The sequence below is a fragment of the Mesoplodon mirus genome (assembly GCF_964341445.2).
Source record: "Mesoplodon mirus genome assembly, chromosome: 3".
Lineage (NCBI taxonomy): Eukaryota > Metazoa > Chordata > Mammalia > Artiodactyla > Ziphiidae > Mesoplodon > Mesoplodon mirus.
In genome coordinates this window covers 15,060,170-15,077,211 of record NC_138978.1, presented here as the reverse complement: position 1 = coordinate 15,077,211, position 17,042 = coordinate 15,060,170, and the positions used below count along the sequence as shown (strand labels likewise).

Genomic DNA, 17,042 nt, shown 5'->3' with positions numbered 1-17,042 from the left:
CAAGTAAGTGAAAAAGATATATTTGTGCATAAAAACTACAATGGTATTTACTATTATGATTTGGTGAAAGGAAATGACTCAAGTGTCTAGGGTAGATCCTGTTCCTGCTTGATGGGCAAGCAACTGAAAGACAACGGACCACCAGACATCCTAAAATAGACACTGTGTTAGGTTACAATGGAGCGAACAGAACAAACTTGAAAAACAGGAGCTGTTTACCGGCTATGTAATACAGGCTTAACACTAGTTGGAGCCCAGGTTTCCATATGCTAATTTGGCTTGGGAAGGAAGTAAATGCCAAAACACTGACCTAATGAATAAGAAAGAATTTGGAGTTAGCCTAACCTTTCAATTAGTAAGGTAGTGCTAACCTTCCGCACTTGCGGGACAGTGCCTGCCCTACCATACAATTGATCGTCTTTCAATCTGACACCCTCTTTTGGCTACAGCCATCTCAAAAAGTGCAGGAATACAGAAATCACAATCTTTGTCTTCTCCCAAGCCCAACAAAGTCAACTTGCATTTTAATTTTTTATTTCCCCTACCAGCTGGTGATTATAACCAGGGTAAAAGAACAGCCAGAGGGAAGAGAAACAATTGAAAAAGCCACCTTCAAAAATCTGAGTTGATGTTCCCTCCCTACGTAAACTGTTCTTTTCTAGCTCTCTACCTGAGGGATTCATTGACAGGAACTGGTTCCTGAGGGATACGTGATTCTTTCGTGGATTCTTTTTTTTTTTATAGAAGCTCCAAGAAATCCCTTTTGCCAGAATGCCTATTTGAGTGACACCTTGTGCCCCCCAATAAATTCCTTCTTGATATTCAGCTTATGCCAAGGTTCTAAAGTTCAAAGTGTAACGGAATCATACTCACTTCTGAACAAAATATTGACACACTTGTTTACCATAGCACGGGGCAGAACAAGCTGCAGTGAGGGAATAGTTTTTGGAACTATTTCATAACTGCAGTAGGAAATCAAGATTTACCTTCTGGGGCCTTGGACGACTTCTATAATTTTCTTAATGTTTAGACTATGCCCTCCGAGGCCCACTTATCAAGTCAGGAGTTAGATGTTTCAGTGTGAAGGCCACAGAGTTATTGCCACAAATCTGTCTGGTGGCAGTATCGGAGCATTCTGAGAATACATTACTTTGCTTACTTAAAACGTAAGAGCAGCTTAATTTCTTTCCAGCAAGGGTAAGGGAAAGGAAACAACCAAATCACACTGAGGCCATTTTTAAGCAAATATCCTCATCAAGCACTGAGCTTTGAACTCACCCAAACTCTGAATTGTGACCTGAAAGAAAGAGGGATCTTGGCCTACTACCAGGGAAGAAACCAGAGAAATAGTTTCGGTTGAACTAATAATTACTTTAAAAAAATAATAATTTAACCAGAAACGCATGTGGTAGGGAAAAGAGCATTTCCAAAGGCTTCAAAACAAGGTGGTGCAAGGTCTCAAACTTTTCCCTTCACTTCGAGCGCAAATCTCTACACTTAAAGGTAAATTACGTTTACTTAGGCAGGAGCCCTCTCCAAAAAAGCAGATGAACATCCATCTACCACAGTGATCCAAACTGGTGTTTCTGGCTGGGGAAGCAGAATGTATTAACTCTTGCAAACCTACGGCTTCTTCTTAGGTCTGCGCCGACACCCCAAACTCATATGAAATTAGAGAAGGGGTCAAAGAGCCACAAGGTGGGGCGGGCCGCCCGACAGTCCACGCGCTCCTCAGGCTGCAGTGGGTGCGTCTGCGGTCAGGTTCTCCTCTCTCTCCCCCAGCACCCCACCCCACGCTTGGGGAGTATGGGGGCAGCCACCGATTCCAGCTCCCTTCCGGATGCGGGGGTGGGCTGGGAATGGCCATCCTGCTTCCCCTCCACCCCCCAATTCCTCACGAGCAGCAAAAGGAGTGCGTGAGGCCCCGAGGCGGGAGGGCTAGCTCCGGAGGGAGGCCCCACTCGCCGCTCAGCGTACCTGGCTCTCGGCTGCGGGGATGCCGGACTCGAGCTCACACAGCGCGCGGAAGTTGTGCAGCTCGAAGTCGGCGTCGACCTGGAGGGAAAAGGTCACCTCGGAGAGGTCCCTCCGCACACAGTACACGGTGAGCAGCATGGCCCGGGCCCGACCCAGCTCGGCTCGGCCCGGCCTCGGCGCGGGGCGGCGGCGGCGGCGGGGCCTGGCTGGTGCTGCAGGCGGACGGCGCGGGCTGCTCGCTCGCCCGCCCGTTCGCTCCTTCCCTCCCTCACACACGCTCAGTGACTCACTCCCTCCCACCCTCAGCAGCAAGTACAGCCACCACCACCCGCCTGCAACTTCGTCTGCCTGCCTGCCGGCCTGCCTCCCACCGCTGCCGCCAAGCGCGCCAGCCGCCCGGCGCCCCGCCCCGCCGCAACGCCGATGCCGTAAAGCCCGCCTGACCCGCTCCGCCTTCGCGGCGCAGCGGAGGGGCGGAGCTGGGAAGGGGAGGCGGGAAGCTAGAGAGGATTGCAGGGCGAGGAAAGGGGAGCGAACGAAGAGAAGGAAATAAGTGTTAATTGCTTGATTTAGTAAGTGACATCGGTGGAGGACTCCAAAATCTCATTTATTCATTCGACAGGCATTTATTGAGCGTGTGTTGGCAAATAGCCACGTGGGTACAAAAATGCGTAAACATACAGGTCTTTGCCCTTAACGAACTCTCAGGCTGATACGGGAGACTGAGAACCTAGCAGATTGTTCTCAGACATATTTTCCAAAGTAGAAATTGAGGCTCAGACAGCTTACTTTTGTTCTTGTTCTGATGGTTTAGGGTTAAAACCAAAATCACGAACCCCTGCTCACTGGCCCCTGCCTTGCTCTTCAGCCTTGCCTCCTGAGCCCTGTCTGCACTCTGCCCTCCCTGCCACATTGTGACTTTCAGTTCCTCCTAAGCTCCATTTCCCTGCCTCGTAAATAGTTTTCCCTCTACTTGGACTGCTTCTTTCCTGGCCCTGGCAAACCCCAGCACCTATTACAGTGCTTTTTATTGGGCACAGCTTAGAATCCCCTCGAGAAAATATGCGCTACGTTAATGGCCTGTTTAAGGCCACATAGCTGATGAGAAATAGAAGCCCAAAACATGAGGATGAGTCAGAAAACCAAAAGGGAAAGAGGAAGATACAATGGATACAGGATTGGCATCTCCCCATTTACCCCCCACTCCCCCATCCACGGGGTAGGGACACGCTCTTCTATTATAGCAGGAGGGAAGGAGGGGTCAGGATGGCTATGGATGCAGGTAAGTGTAGGTAGGTTTGGTGGCAAGAAAGTAAGCGAAAGACCAGCTGAAGATGTATCTCTGTAAAGGAAGAGGGAAGGTTTTCTGTGGAGCATAAAGACAGAAGGTGGAGGGAGGGGGCGGGGTGGAGAAGAGTGGTTGTTATCAGGTACAGAAAGCCCATCAATGGCTTACACACGCAAGTGAGGGTTTATTTTTCTTACAGGATAGGAAGCCTGGAGGTAGACAGCAGCATTGGTTCAGTGACTCAATGATACAAGGGACAGTGTTTTGGCAAATCTTTTGGCCTTTCCCTGAGGGTCATGATATAGCTGGTTGCCTCCACCCCATGCATCATTTTCTTGTTCAAGCAAGAGGTTGCCCAGGAGTCCCTCAGTAGGTTTCTGCTTACATCTGGCCAGAACTGTGTCACACAGATGCAAGAAAAGGCCAGGAAAAGTGAGTGTTTAGCTTTTCTCACCTCTTTAAAAGGTATGAGTGGGGTGTGGTGGTGGGGGTGGGGTGGGGGAGGGGTTGTAACAGGTTTTAGGTGAGACATACCTAGCGCCTACTACAGCAGAGAAGGTTTGAAATAACCATTGTAAGTTGAAGCAAATTGAGTAATGATGTAGAATTGCCAGATGGTATCAAGGATTCAGCTGAAGTTGGAATCATGAACTGACAGACTTTTGTGTTACATTTTTTCTATTGGTGCCCAGATGTGACAGATTTTATTTTCCAAAGATGGCCACGGCAATATCTTCCATCTTATATGTTCATCCTATAATGTAATCATGACATTCCTCCCATTAAGAGATGGGGTGTATGTCCCTCCATTTGAATTATGGCAGATGGACTTTGGCATAAGTGTCACTGTGTGACTTCTGAGGCTAGTTCATAAAAGTCAATATAGCTTCTGCCTGATTCTCTTGGAACACTTGCTCTTGGAACCCAGCAGCCATGCTGTGAGGAAGCCCAAACTACCCCAGGCAGTGAGACTACATGGAGATAACATGTATAGATGGTTCAGGCAACAACCTAGCTGAGATCAAAGCCAATAACCAGGAAAACCCTCCTAGAACATGAATGAAGACACTTCCAGTTGATTTCAACCCTAGCTGTTGAATCATCTCCAGCCTTTGAGTCTTCCCAGCTGAGGCCCCAGACATCATGGAGCTGCCTCCACTGTATTCTTTTTGAATTCCTGACCCACAGAATCTGTGAGCATAATGAAATGGTTATTTTACATGACTAACTTTGGGGTGGTTTGTTACAAAGAACAATAATTGGTACACTGAATATAGGCACAGCCAATAAACTCCTAAAAAAAAAAGAGAGAACTTTTTATTGCAGCATAATACACAAAAAGTGCATGCATTTTAAGTGTATACGGTGAGTTTTCACAAACTGAACACCCCTGTTCAGAACATTATCAGTACCTCAAAAGCCCCCCTTATCCTTCTTTCTATAATTAATAGTAATCTTTTTTAAAAATATATTTATTTGACCGTGCTGGGTCTTAGTTGCAGCATGTGGGATCTTCAATGCCGTGTGTGAGATCTTTAGTTGCGGCATGCAGGATCTTTTAGTTGCAGCGTGCGAGATCTAGTTCCCTGACCAGGGATCAAAGCCGGGCCTCCTGCATTGGGAGCGCAAAGTCTTAACCACTGGACCACGAGGGACGTCCCATAGCCTTCCTTCTAATCACTAACTCTCCCTCCCCAAACCCCTCCAAGTGTAACCAGTATCCTGACATTTAACAGCATAGATTCATTTTGATTGTTTTTCTACCACATATAAGTGGACTCACACAGCATGTAGTCTTGTGTCTGCCTTCTTTCACTCGACATTAAGTGGGTTTTGTCCATATCATTGTATGTAATTATAACTTGTACATTCTCGTTGTATTTTGTTTGGGAAATACACCATAATTCATCCATTCTGTGGATGATGGGCATTTGAGTGGATACATTTTTCCTTGAACCATTTTGACCTATGGTTTTCAAAATTTGCAACCAAAAGAATCCTAACTAAGCCCGCAGCTTTTTACCAATCAGACCCTTTCCTCTTGGGCCTCACTCCTTTTGGACTCTGATCAGTTGCCTCCTGTGATCTGGCTCACAGTAGCTCCTCCCACTTCTCTCTCACCACTCCATGAGATGGACTTTGCATCTCTATTACTTGTGACCACATATAGCTTCGGACATCTCTGGTCCTTAATTCTAAGTCAGGATGGGGTGGGTTGGACAAGGCCTAGACAAGCAGGGCTACCAAGAAGTTCCATGATCATTGCTGTTTGTCAAGAACCTTGCAAATGATTGCTAATGTTTGCAATGCTCACTTCTTGCCAGGCACTCCTCCATGAATGTTATGCGTGTTGAGTCATTTAATCCTCACAACAATCCTGTGAGGTATTATCTCCATTTTACAGATGAAGAAACTGAAGCATAGAGAGGGGTCAGTCACTTGCCCAAGGACACACAAATGGCAGCTTGAATTCCAGTCAGGCAATCTGACTTGAGTCTAGGGATTTCCCTGGCAGTCCAGTGGTTAGGACTCCATGCTTCTACTGCTGGGGGGTGGGGGGCGGGTCCGACCCCTGGTCGGGGAACTAAGATCTCGCAAGTGGCAGGGCATGGCCAATAAATAAATAAATAAAACTCAAGTCCACAGTCTTAACCATTATTTTACACTGCTGAATGTGAGACCTCATTTTATCCTTCTAAAAGCCCTCGGAGATAGGAACTATTAGTATTCATTCCCATTTCATGGATAAGGAAACAGGTGTGGGGATTTTAATTAACTTACCCAAGTTCGCTCAGCTAGTGAGTGGCAGATTCTCCAAACTGGAAGAAACTTGAAGAGTGAAAACATCAATTTGACTAGAACACAAATGCTCTGCATGCACTTTAAATGTGGGGAAATCTTGCTGTCCTCCAAAACCCTGACTTTCCTCACCATTTGGTCACCACCAGCAAAGTTGCTGTCTACTTTGAGATTCTTGCCTAATTCTTCTCTATTAAAAAGAGCAAAATCGGGCCTCCCTGGTGGCGCAGTGGTTGAGAGTCCGCCTGCCGATGCAGGGGATACGGGTTCGTGCCCCGGTCTGGGAGGATCCCATATGCCGCGGAGCGGCTGGGCCCGTGAGCCATGGCCGCTGAGCCTGCGCATCCGGAGCCTGTGCTCCGCAACGGGAGAGGCCACAACAGTGAGAGGCCCGCGTACGGAAAAAAAAAAAAAAAAAAAAAAAGAGCAAATCAGTAAAGATATCTACCCTAGTTGATTTTTAAAATTCCACACAATAGGAATTAAATCTCCCAAATGCTGTAAGTATCTGTTTGATATTTGTGACTGCTTTTTTTTTTTTTTTTTGCGGGGGGTGGGGGCAGCGCTTAACAGTAAACCATTTAATTCTCATAGCTCTGGAGGTTGGGAAGTCCAAGATCAAGGTGCTGACAAATTTGGTGTCTGGTGAGGTTGCCTTTTTTTTTTTTTTAAAGCAGGTATTGATATATATTGCTCTTTAAAACTTTACTTCCTCATCAGCTCCTGGTTGCTTAAAGAGGCCTATCTCTCCTTATTTTTCCTGGCATGTCAACTGATAGCAGATGATGCTCCATTTCTCTCATTTTACCTTAACACAAAAACTCTTTCGGTTTCCTATTTCTTAGGCTGGGATCATGTGCATATGTATAATGCAATGCCTCCTTCTTTTCCTGCTTATCTTTCCTAAAATCTGATAGCGTTTCAGTCCCACTACATTCTAGGTCAACTCTTCCTCATTTCAGGTGCACCCTGTACTCATTGGGCTATCAAAACATTTCAGGTAAATATGGCTGTAATTTCAAGCGCCATGATTCGCCTACTCAGAAGTTTGGAGCTAGAGATCAATATATACTTTGATTATTAGAGTCAGCCCTGGGCAAAACTACAAAATAAGCCAAAGTTTGTCCTTGGCAAGCTCAACTTTATGCTCCTTCCTTGGCTTCTGAACTTTCTCTCCACCTGTTCCTCTTATTTCTCATGTGCTCCTACTTTCTTCACTTGCCTTTTCAAAATTTGCTCTCAAGAAAGGATTTGGACTAATTCACACTGAGGTACTAGTGACAGCAGAAACTCAATATGATCTCTCTTAGGGTATTTGCATTTTAACAGGGTATAAATCATCAGCTGCAGATTTCTCAGCTTCAGGGAATTTGTTGGGGAATGGTTTTTCTCAAGAACCTTCTGGATTGACACAAACCTGCTTCACCTACTCTGCTGACAGCTGAGCTGGGCTTTGCTGATCTATCCTTGATGTATCTAGTTCAATACTCACCCTGGCAGTTAAACTGCTCATTTCTATTCTTCTTCTTCTTCTTCTTCAAGAAACTCCTGGCAGGGCTTCCCTGGTGGCGCAGTGGTTGAGAGTCCGCCCGCCGATGCAGGGGACATGGGTTCGTGCCCCGGTCCGAGAACATCCCATATGCCGTGGAGCGGCTGGGCCCGTGAGCCATGGCCGCTGAGCCTGCGCGTCCGGAGCCTGCGCTCTGCAAAAAGAAAAAAAAAGAAAAAGAAACTCCTGGTTTTACATGAAAAACTTGAGTGTCTTTCTTTTTGGGATACCACATCACCATTGTGGAGGAATCTCAAGTGTCATGGCTAAAAGTACAGAACAAGCTTTTAAGATACAAAGTGGATACAAAGCATTCTGAGAGTGGGCACTGCCAATGTCAGAATCATTACAATACTGTGGATATGTTCAAAGTCCTTTAGCCACTTGGAGCAACTTTGGTCCACTCACCATAATCAGCAGTAGAACCATATGGGGCATAGATCATTTATTCATTTACTCAACAAACAATTATTAACACCTACTGCATGCCAGACATTGTTCTAGGTACTAATTGTACAGCAGGAAACAAGGCAAAGTGCCTATCCCCATGGAGTTTATGTTCTAGTAGGGGGTGGCAGACAAAGAACATACAAAATGTGTTAGGTGGTGATAAGTGCTATATATATATTAAAAAAAAACAAGCAGCAAGCCAAGTGCTCGGGAGGGGTGGGGAATTAGGGCACACAGTGGTTGCTATTTTACACATGGTGGTCAGAGAAAGCCTATATTACAAGGTGACACCTGAGCAAATGAATGAAGTGAAGGCATGAATCACGTGGACATCTGGGGAGAATACTCAGCACAGGTAACAGCAAGTGCAAAGAACTAAATATGGAAGGATACTGGCCCTGTTGAAGAAACACCATGAAGAATAGAACTTCTGGAGATTAATGAATGAGGAGAAGTGGATAGGAGCCCATCAGACCAGACTATGTGATAAGTAATTGAAAGGACCTTGGCTTTTACTGACTGAAATAAAAAGCCACTTTAGCGTGTTGTGCAGAGAAGTGACATGAAAAAAATCACTTTGACTAACTTGTGGAGGAAGGCAAAAGTGGACTAGTTGGAAGGCTATTACAATAACTCAGGTGAAAGATCATGGGGGAATCTAACCAGTGTGGTAGCTGTGCAGGTAGAGAAAAGTGGAGATAGTCAGATTGTGAACTCATTTTGAAGGTAGAGCCAATAGGACTCGTTGATACATTGGATATGGGGTGTGAAAGAAGACCCAAGGACAGCTGCAAGGCATATGCCAGTAGTACTTTATTTTTTTTGGCATGCAGAACTTCCCCGACTAGGGATCGAACCTGTCCCCTGCAGTGGAAGCACAGAGTCTTAACCATTGGACCACCAAGAAGTCCTGCCAATAGTACTTCAAACCCCTCTGCTGCTAGAGGGATATTTGTTAGAATGAAAGGATTGCCAACAACCTCCTGGGCAGTTTGTAAAAAGAAGAGCTGGGCCATCCTAAGTTCTCTCTTCAAATCCCTTTCAAATTAGATTTTTTTTTCTCTTTTTGGCCAGGTTTCACAGGCCTGTTGCAGGGTGCCCACACATCCTGGTCTGCACGCTGGGACCTCGACTTCATGAACTGACGTGTGGATAACTAGGCTCCGCCGCCTCACTCACGAGAAGCTGAATTAGTTCTCTAAATTCATAATGTAAGTTCTACCTTTTCAACAACTACTTCAGCAAGACAGTCCCTCTACCCGCCCCCCCCCAAAAAACTCCTCTTGCCCCAGATGCAGTATCTCTCTTTTAGCCAGCGCTGAATATACTGCCCAATTCAGTATCCTTTATATCCCTAATTTTCACCCCTTATTTGTCACGAAACTTCTTGGCATCCTAATATTTGCTCGTGTTAAACTGGTTGGTCAGAACTGTCTCTGTTTCGGAAGGCAAATTTCAGCAAATTTCAGTCTTATTCTCAGGAAATGCTCCCGCACGACCAAACTAGACTCTTGAGCCCAATTCAGCACCGTTTCATCGCTTCGCTATAGCCGGCGCAGAAATGCCTCAACTGCCGGTTGCGTTTCTCTTCGGTCACGCCAGCCAAAGCCAGGACTTCTTACGACGCCAGGGCGGAAACCCCTAGAAACGCCCCTCCAGCCCCATCACCACGCCCACCGTCCCAGAGCCTTGCGGAAACGCGCCTGAGCCGCATCACGTGCCTGCTTTGTAATCTCCCAGTGGGCAGTGGCGTCTGATCACATGACGCGCGTGACCAATGCCTTGCGTCCGCGCTCTGGGCTCCTGGTTGCTAAGTGACCCCAGCTCCCGCTAGTTTGCGCTGCTTGGCTTTATCCCGGGAGGTAGCGGTGGAAGGTCCAGACCCGGCCTAGGCTCTTGGACACGCCAGTGGAGGGTCTTTTGCGGCTGCTGCCTTCTCTCTGGCGGAATCCCCGATGGTGGCCCCCACACCCTTGCGCCTTCAAGGCTTGAACCTGGGCTTCCGGGCATCCACGATCAGGCGGGCTCCGGTTCCTCTGGGACTAACCCGGCGGCTGGGGTGCGGCAGGGCCGCCCTGGGTGGACCCGGTCCACACTGCCTTGGCCACCTCAGCCTAGAGAACCGGCTCAGACTCTAGTTCCGGCAAGGATGTGACTGAGGCAGTGGCTGGCTGAGAGACAAGTGCCTGTTAGTAGTCCCTGGCGTGGCTTCCTGTAGTTTCCTTCCTTGCGGCTTATGTGAAGACTTAGGCTTGTTGCTTTGGCCAGAAAAGAGAAATAGGAACTCTGTGTGCTGTGCTTTCCTGAAACGACTCTGTCTTGAGTACTTGTAGACTGAAGGATAACAGATTTCGATTAAAAAAAAAAAAAAAGAAAAGATACTCCCAGAAGTCAAAAGAGTCAAATACTTTAAAATTTTTTTATATATTTAACATTTTTTTTAAAAGCCTTGTCTTTGGGATATCTAGTAACATTGGCAGTCTTTTTGCTGTTCAGCATTTTTAATCCAGAAATGCTGTGGTGTGCCTGGGATTTGTGTGTACTGCTTGTTAGAAAGTTTGATATTTCATCTGTTCCTAAGTTCTATTTGGATTGGGTTTCACTTATTTCATTCTAATCATCAACTTGTGAAATAAGGTGGGCAGGTTTCACTTTTTTTTTTTCATGCATAAGGAAATGTGATCAGAGAAACTATTTGCCAGACACCAGTGCTTCTCAAAGTTGAATGTGTATAGCAACCACTTGGGGATCTTGTTAAAATGCATATTATGAGTCTTCAGGTCTGGAGCAGGGCCTGAGAGTTTCTGCATGTCCAGGAAGCTCCCAAGTGCAGAAGAAGCTGTTGGCCTGATGCATTGCTCGAATAGCAGTCGTCCTAGGTAATTGCTATTCCTAGTTAATGGCACAACTGCCTCCTTTCTGTATCTGATTTTATGCCAAAACAACAATTTCTTAACATCTGTGAACTTTCAGTACATATGAAGGGAAAATCATAGGATGGAAATGACAAGCAGCAGATAGTCTACATAGAATTTCTATTCAGTACTCATTTCAGTTATTTTGTTAGTTTGATCTTCTGAGGATTTAAAATATTTGAGAGAAAGGGCTTAAAACTATCAACCTTTTTGTTGTTAAAAAGGTTTTTAAATAGAGAAGGTGAAATTTCCCCTGGCATTGAAGGACATATTTAACTAGGAGGACCCATATCCAGAGTTGACTCCCACTGACTCACCACGCATTCCCAGTCCTTTGTTTCTTTTAAAAGTTTCATCAGGGCTTCCCTGGTGGCGCAGTGGTTGAGAGTCCGCCTGCCGACGCAAGGGACACGGGTTCATGCCCCCGTCCGGGAGGATCCCACATGCCGCGGAGCGGCTGGGCCCGTGAGCCATGGCCGCTGAGCCTGCGCGTCCGGAGCCTGTGCTCCGCAATGGGAGAGGCCACAACAGTGAGAGGCCCGCGTACCACAAAAAAAAAAAAAAAAAAAGCTTCATCAAATTAGAACACACGTGCAGTTCTAAACACAAAGACTAAGCAGTGAAGACTAGCCAATTTATCCTCTGGTTAAAAGAGAAGAAATTTTAAATGAAATAAGAAAAATTAGATATCCAGGAACCTAGCACAATGATTTTAAAAATTAATTAATTAATTAATCTATTTATTTATGGCTGTGTTGGGTCTTCGTTGCTGCGTGTGGACTTTCTCTAGTTGCGGCGAGCGGGGCTACTCTTCATTGCGGTGCGTGGGCTTCTCATTGCAGTGGCTTCTCTTGTTGTGGAGCATGGGCTCTAGGCTTGCAGGCTTCAGTAGTTGTGGCATGCGGGCTTAGTTGCTCCGTGGCATGTGGGATCTTCCTGGACCAGGGCTCAAACCCATGTCCCCTGCATTGGCAGGCAGATTCTTAACCACTGTGCCACCAGGGAAGTCCCCACAATGATTTATAGAATTGATGGTGCTTCATATATGTAAAAATTAATGAAAATCATTATGTTGTCATTAATGAAAGATTTGAATGTCCCAAGTAGGCTCTTTGACTCAGGTACGGTGCTGTGGTTTTCTTTTCTTTTTTTGTTTTGCTTTGGTGTTTTTTTGTTTTGTTTTGTTTTTGTTTTTTTGCAGTACGCGGGCCTCTCACTGTTGTGGCCTCTCCCGTTGCGGAGCATAGGCTCCAGATGCACAGTCTCAGCGGCCATGGCTCACGGGCCCAGCCGCTCCGCAGCATGTGGGATCCTCCTGTGGGACCGGGGCATGAACCCGTGTCCCCTGCATCGGCAGGAGGACTCTCAACCACTGCGCCACCAGGGAAGCCCCTGTGCTGTGGGCTGTGGTTTTCTTAATGTTTCTTGTGCTTGGGGTTTATTGATCTACGGTTTTCATTAAATTTGGAAATCTTAAAAAATATTTATTTATCTATTTGGGATTTAACTGATCCCTCATGCTGCAATCCACTAGTTGTAGCATGAGGGATCTAGTTCCCTGACCAGGGATCGAACGCTGGCCCCCTGCATTAGGAGCTTGGAGTCCTAACCACTGGACCGCCAGGGAATTCCCAGTTCTGTATATATTTGTATTCCTATAAAACTTGAGCTTTGTTCTGGGGTGTTGTTAAGTTACTTTGGAATTAGTTTGATTTTTTTGCGTCCTGCTTTTTAAAAGATTTGTTAAATAGGATGAGAGCAGTGCTGACTCTAGCACTGATTATTCCCCCTGAGGCAAGACCCCTATGAGTACTCTTCCCAATGCTCCATAAATTATGAATTTTTCTTTTTTTTTTTTTGGCCACGCCACACAGCTTGTGGGATCTTAATTCCCCAACCAGGGATTGAACCCAGGACCCTGCAATGAAAGCACCAAGTCCTAACCACTGGACTGCCAGGGAATTCCCAAACTATGAATTTTTTTCTAATCTGGCTAGTGGGAATAGGCACTATTCCCAGCCGGGTATGAGTCAAGAACCTTTCCCTCCAATCCTTTCAAGTGGTTCTTTCCCCAGCCTGGGGAAGTTTTCTTGTGCACAGGTGCTAAGCAGTACCTTGGTGAATACTAGAAGAAATCTCTGGGTTTTTTTCTTTCTCTGAACTGCTCCCCCATCTCTGTCACTCCGTCTTATGAACTCTAGCTGCTTTGGTCTCCCTGGACTCAGCTCTGTATGCCGGACTCAGGGACTCCAGTGACCTCTGCCTCACTTTTCCATCCTTGCACTGTAGCCTGGAAACTCAGGCAGTTCTGGGGCAGTACCAGGGCTCGTCTCATTTGCTTCTTTCTCAAGGATTACTGTCCTTTGTGGTCTGATGCCCATTGTTTCATAATTTTTTGTTCCTCCTTTGGTTGTTTTAGGTGGAACAGTAAGTCTGGTCCCTGTTTCTCTATTGTGACTTCTGTAAATGGAAGTCCAAATAGCACACCAATTTTACCACTTTTATTACTCAAACCCATTGAATATTGAAACTCTTAAGTTAGGTTGCATACTGTAGAACTCACATCCAGTTGATTCCAGAAGACAGCTATTCTCGTTTTTATATTCCTACAGACTTAACCAATAGCCTGGCACTTGGCTGACACTCAGTAAAAGCTGGAGTGGATGAATAAACTATTTTGAGCAAACAGCTGTCGATCAGCTTGTGGTGTTTTCTTCCAACATTTGTTGATGGGCTTTTGCAATTTTCTTCTTGCCTGCCAGCAGCAAATGAAAGCTAGGCAAAGTGGAAATTTCTGGGACTTGTTATTCATGATTGTAATTATCCACAAAAATTCACCCTTTAAAAAAGTTTATTAACAGGCATGAGGGAAGTTTTTGGGGGTGATGGATGTGTTCTAGAACTGGGTTGTGGTGGAATGGTTGCACAAGTTTATAAAAGAAATCATTGAATTGTACACTTAAAAAGAGGTGATTTTTGTGGCATATAAGTTACACCTAAATAAAGCAGTTAAAAAAAAACAACGCTTATCTTGAAGATTCCCAAGGCATTTTAAGGTGAAAAAAGGAAGTTGCCAACCATTTTATATAGGCTAAACCTAGTTTTGATATTATCTTTTAAAAAATATTTATTTATTTATTTGGCTGCACTGGGTCTTAGTTGTGGCACTTGGGATCTTCATTGAGGCACGTGGGATCTTTAGTTGTGGTATGCGGGATCTAGTTCCCTGACCAAGGATGGAACCCATGCCCCCTGCATTGGGAGCTAAGAGTCTTAACTGCTGGACTGCCAGGGAACTCCCAGTTTTGATATTTTCAAAAGCCTCATATGCATTGAAATGTAACCTTGAGCAGGTAGGGATAGACTATGGTGGACTTTCACTTTGTACCATATACATGTATTAGTTTTGTAATCAGAAAAAAATAAAGATTTTAAAAGGAAGATTGTAGTTTTTCATTAAAGGAGAGAGAAAATCAAGTAAAAGGCAAGAAAAAAAAATGTGTATTTGGCCCATCCACAAGGTAGTAGGCAGGCTGTTAGATTAGAAATCAGAAAGCCTGATAATAATTCTTGTTCTGTTTTTGAACTCCAAGCTAGGACAGATTATTTAGCTGCTGGCTATTGTTCCAGAAACCAGGTTTAAGTAATGAAGTGCATATTTGGAGTCTGGATCTTAAGTGTCAAAAGTGGAGCTCTGAAATGAGTTTGAAAGTAGCTATGGGAATAATGTCAATGCAGGGGAATCCTTTTATCCTCTTAGCTATCCAATAAATTATGAGATTCCCTCCCTCCCAACCACTCTGACCAGAACCTTTGACAGGTAAAATAATCTCTAATTAGGGATTCTAGGGAGGAGGTTGCTTTGTAATATGCAGTAACATCATTGGCTTAGCACTTCAGTTTCCTTGTTAAATATAAATAATATGTCATATTTATTTTATAGGATAACTGGAAGGACAAATGAGATAAAATATAGCAAGTGTTGAATTCAGAAGGAAATTGGAATGTAAAAACAAGTCATCATGAAACAGGACAAATACTTTATCATACCACTGATTTTATTATACTACAGGAAATATTGTATCACGCATGCTTTATTTGTGTGAGATCTCTATCTGTACTTCAAGCATTGATCTTTATCCTCCAAACACGTATATGAAGATGTTCTGGGACTTCCCTGGTGGTCCAGTGGGTAAGACTCCGCGCTCCCAATGCAGGGGGCCCGGGTTCCATCCCGGTCGGAGAACTAGATCCCACATGCATGCCGCAGCTAAGAGTTCGCATGCTGCAACTAAGAGTCCGGGTGCCACAACGAAGATCCCACGTGTCGCAATGAAGACCCCGAGCAGCCTAAATAAATAAATATTAAAAAAAAGAAAAGAAAAGGAATGCATCGGAGACTGGCCGGGGCTTTGAAAAATCTAAACGTATTCCTCAAGAAAAAAATCAAATGGTGCAAAGATTACATTAAGATAGCCCATTATATTATCAAATTGTTGAGGTGTTAGGATGAAATCTGATGGACTAAACCATCTAAACTGTATGTCACCTGATTGAGTGATTGAATGAGAGCTCTGTCCATTTTCTGAATTCTCCTCCTTTCTTTGTTAGATGATCAAGCAGAAGTTTTCTGTGCCCTCTCCTGGTTTGACTTTGAAACTGCATAACAGTGATCTTTAAACTTCATTGGGTGGGGCTTTTCTTCAGTAAATTCACGCTCTCCCTCCCCTTCCTCTTGCGTTCGAAGGCTCATTTTGAACTACAGAGAGACAGAGGGGCCGGAAGAACTGTTCAATCATTCACTCACCTACTAAACATTTATTATATTCGTTTTTCTTTAACAAAGCACTGCCCTTGGAGGTCAGCCAAAAGGAAGAAGCAGATATTGGAACTTAAAATTTACTAGAACAGAGCTTCGGAACCTTTTTCCTGTCACGGCACACATAGAAAATTACACAATTTTAAGAACGTAAATGGGAAAAGAATTTGAAAAAGGATAGATACATGTATATATATAACTGAAGTACTTTGCTGTACATCTGAAACTAACACAACATTGTTAATCAACTATATTCCAATATAAAATAAAAATTTAAAAAAATTACACAATTTGTATGTCCCACTGGGGTAAAGGGGAAGGAGGGGGAGGAGGGATTTAGGGGCATCTATACGGGATTTGGTAAAAAAAAAAATTCCATTTTCTACATATTTTATCATGATTTGAAAAATAAAATGAAAATATTAGAGACAACATTAAATATTGAGCTTACATAAAGTATCCAAATAAAATATTTTCCAAATTTTCACTTTCTTCTGTGAATGTAACTATTTTTTCAATTTTATTTTAAAATTTTCTTTTGAATGTAACTTTTAAATATCATGTTTTATGCTTAAAATGGTTACATGCAATAATGACCAGGACTTTTCAAGAAGGATCTCTTCAAGTTCTTATTTTTGATTTTGTTTTTGTTTTTGTTTTTTATTTTATGTATTTATTTATTTGGCTGCATCAGGTCTTAGCTGTGAAACTCAGGATCTTCGTTGAGGCGTGGGGTCTCTTCGTTGTGGTGCTTGGGCTTCTCTCTAGTTGTGGCATGCAGGTTTTCTCTCTCTAGTTGTGGCACGTGGGCTCCTGGGAACATGGGCTCTGTAGTTTTGTGGCATGCGGTCTCTCCCATTGAGGCGCACGAGCTCAGTAGTTGTGGCCCGTGGGCTTAGTTGCCCCGCAGCATGTGGGATCTTAGTTCCCTGACCAGGGATCGAACCCACGTTCCCTGCATTGGCAGGTAGATTCTTTACCACTGGACCACCAGGGAAGTCCCTCTCTTCAAGTCCTTGATAGCCATGAACAATTAGAAACTCAAATAGATAATACAAATTTAAAATTTTAACATTAGAAAACACAAAAGTTAAAATATTTAAAGAAATGTCTTATTTTCTTTCATTAACAATTGTACAATTGAAATTTCTTGTGATAACATTAATGGATCTTGAATCCAATCAAACTCTTTTGTGTCAAGCATTTAAAAATAATGACACGGGACTTCCCTGGTGGCGCAGTGGT

The 17,042-nt window shown here is 44.3% G+C and overlaps 1 protein-coding gene and 1 long non-coding RNA gene across 6 annotated transcripts in view; one reads left to right on the top strand and one right to left on the bottom strand.

Annotated features, from left to right (window-relative positions):
• DDI2 (DNA damage inducible 1 homolog 2) overlaps positions 1–2,192 on the bottom strand; it is a 34,884-nt gene extending 32,692 nt beyond the window's left edge. For 2 of the 3 annotated variants that reach the window (XM_082613036.1, XM_082613038.1), the window contains exon 1: positions 1,978–2,192. In XM_082613036.1, the coding sequence (XP_082469162.1) occupies positions 1,978–2,115 (138 nt within the window). In that variant the 5' untranslated portion in view covers positions 2,116–2,192. The remainder of the gene's footprint in view (positions 1–1,977) is intronic. The other variant, XM_082613037.1, reaches the window with a different exon arrangement.
• LOC309799666 lies at positions 2,023–16,716 on the top strand. Of its 3 annotated transcripts, none has more exons than XR_014293324.1 (3): positions 2,023–2,104; positions 9,138–9,274; positions 14,922–16,716. It is a non-coding gene; the product is annotated as an uncharacterized lncRNA (long non-coding RNA). The 3 variants fall into 3 exon arrangements; XR_014293325.1 differs by lacking the exon at positions 14,922–16,716 and adding an exon at positions 10,737–10,998; XR_014293326.1 differs by lacking the exon at positions 14,922–16,716 and adding an exon at positions 9,545–10,459.
• Positions 16,717–17,042: the final 326 nt, after the last annotated feature.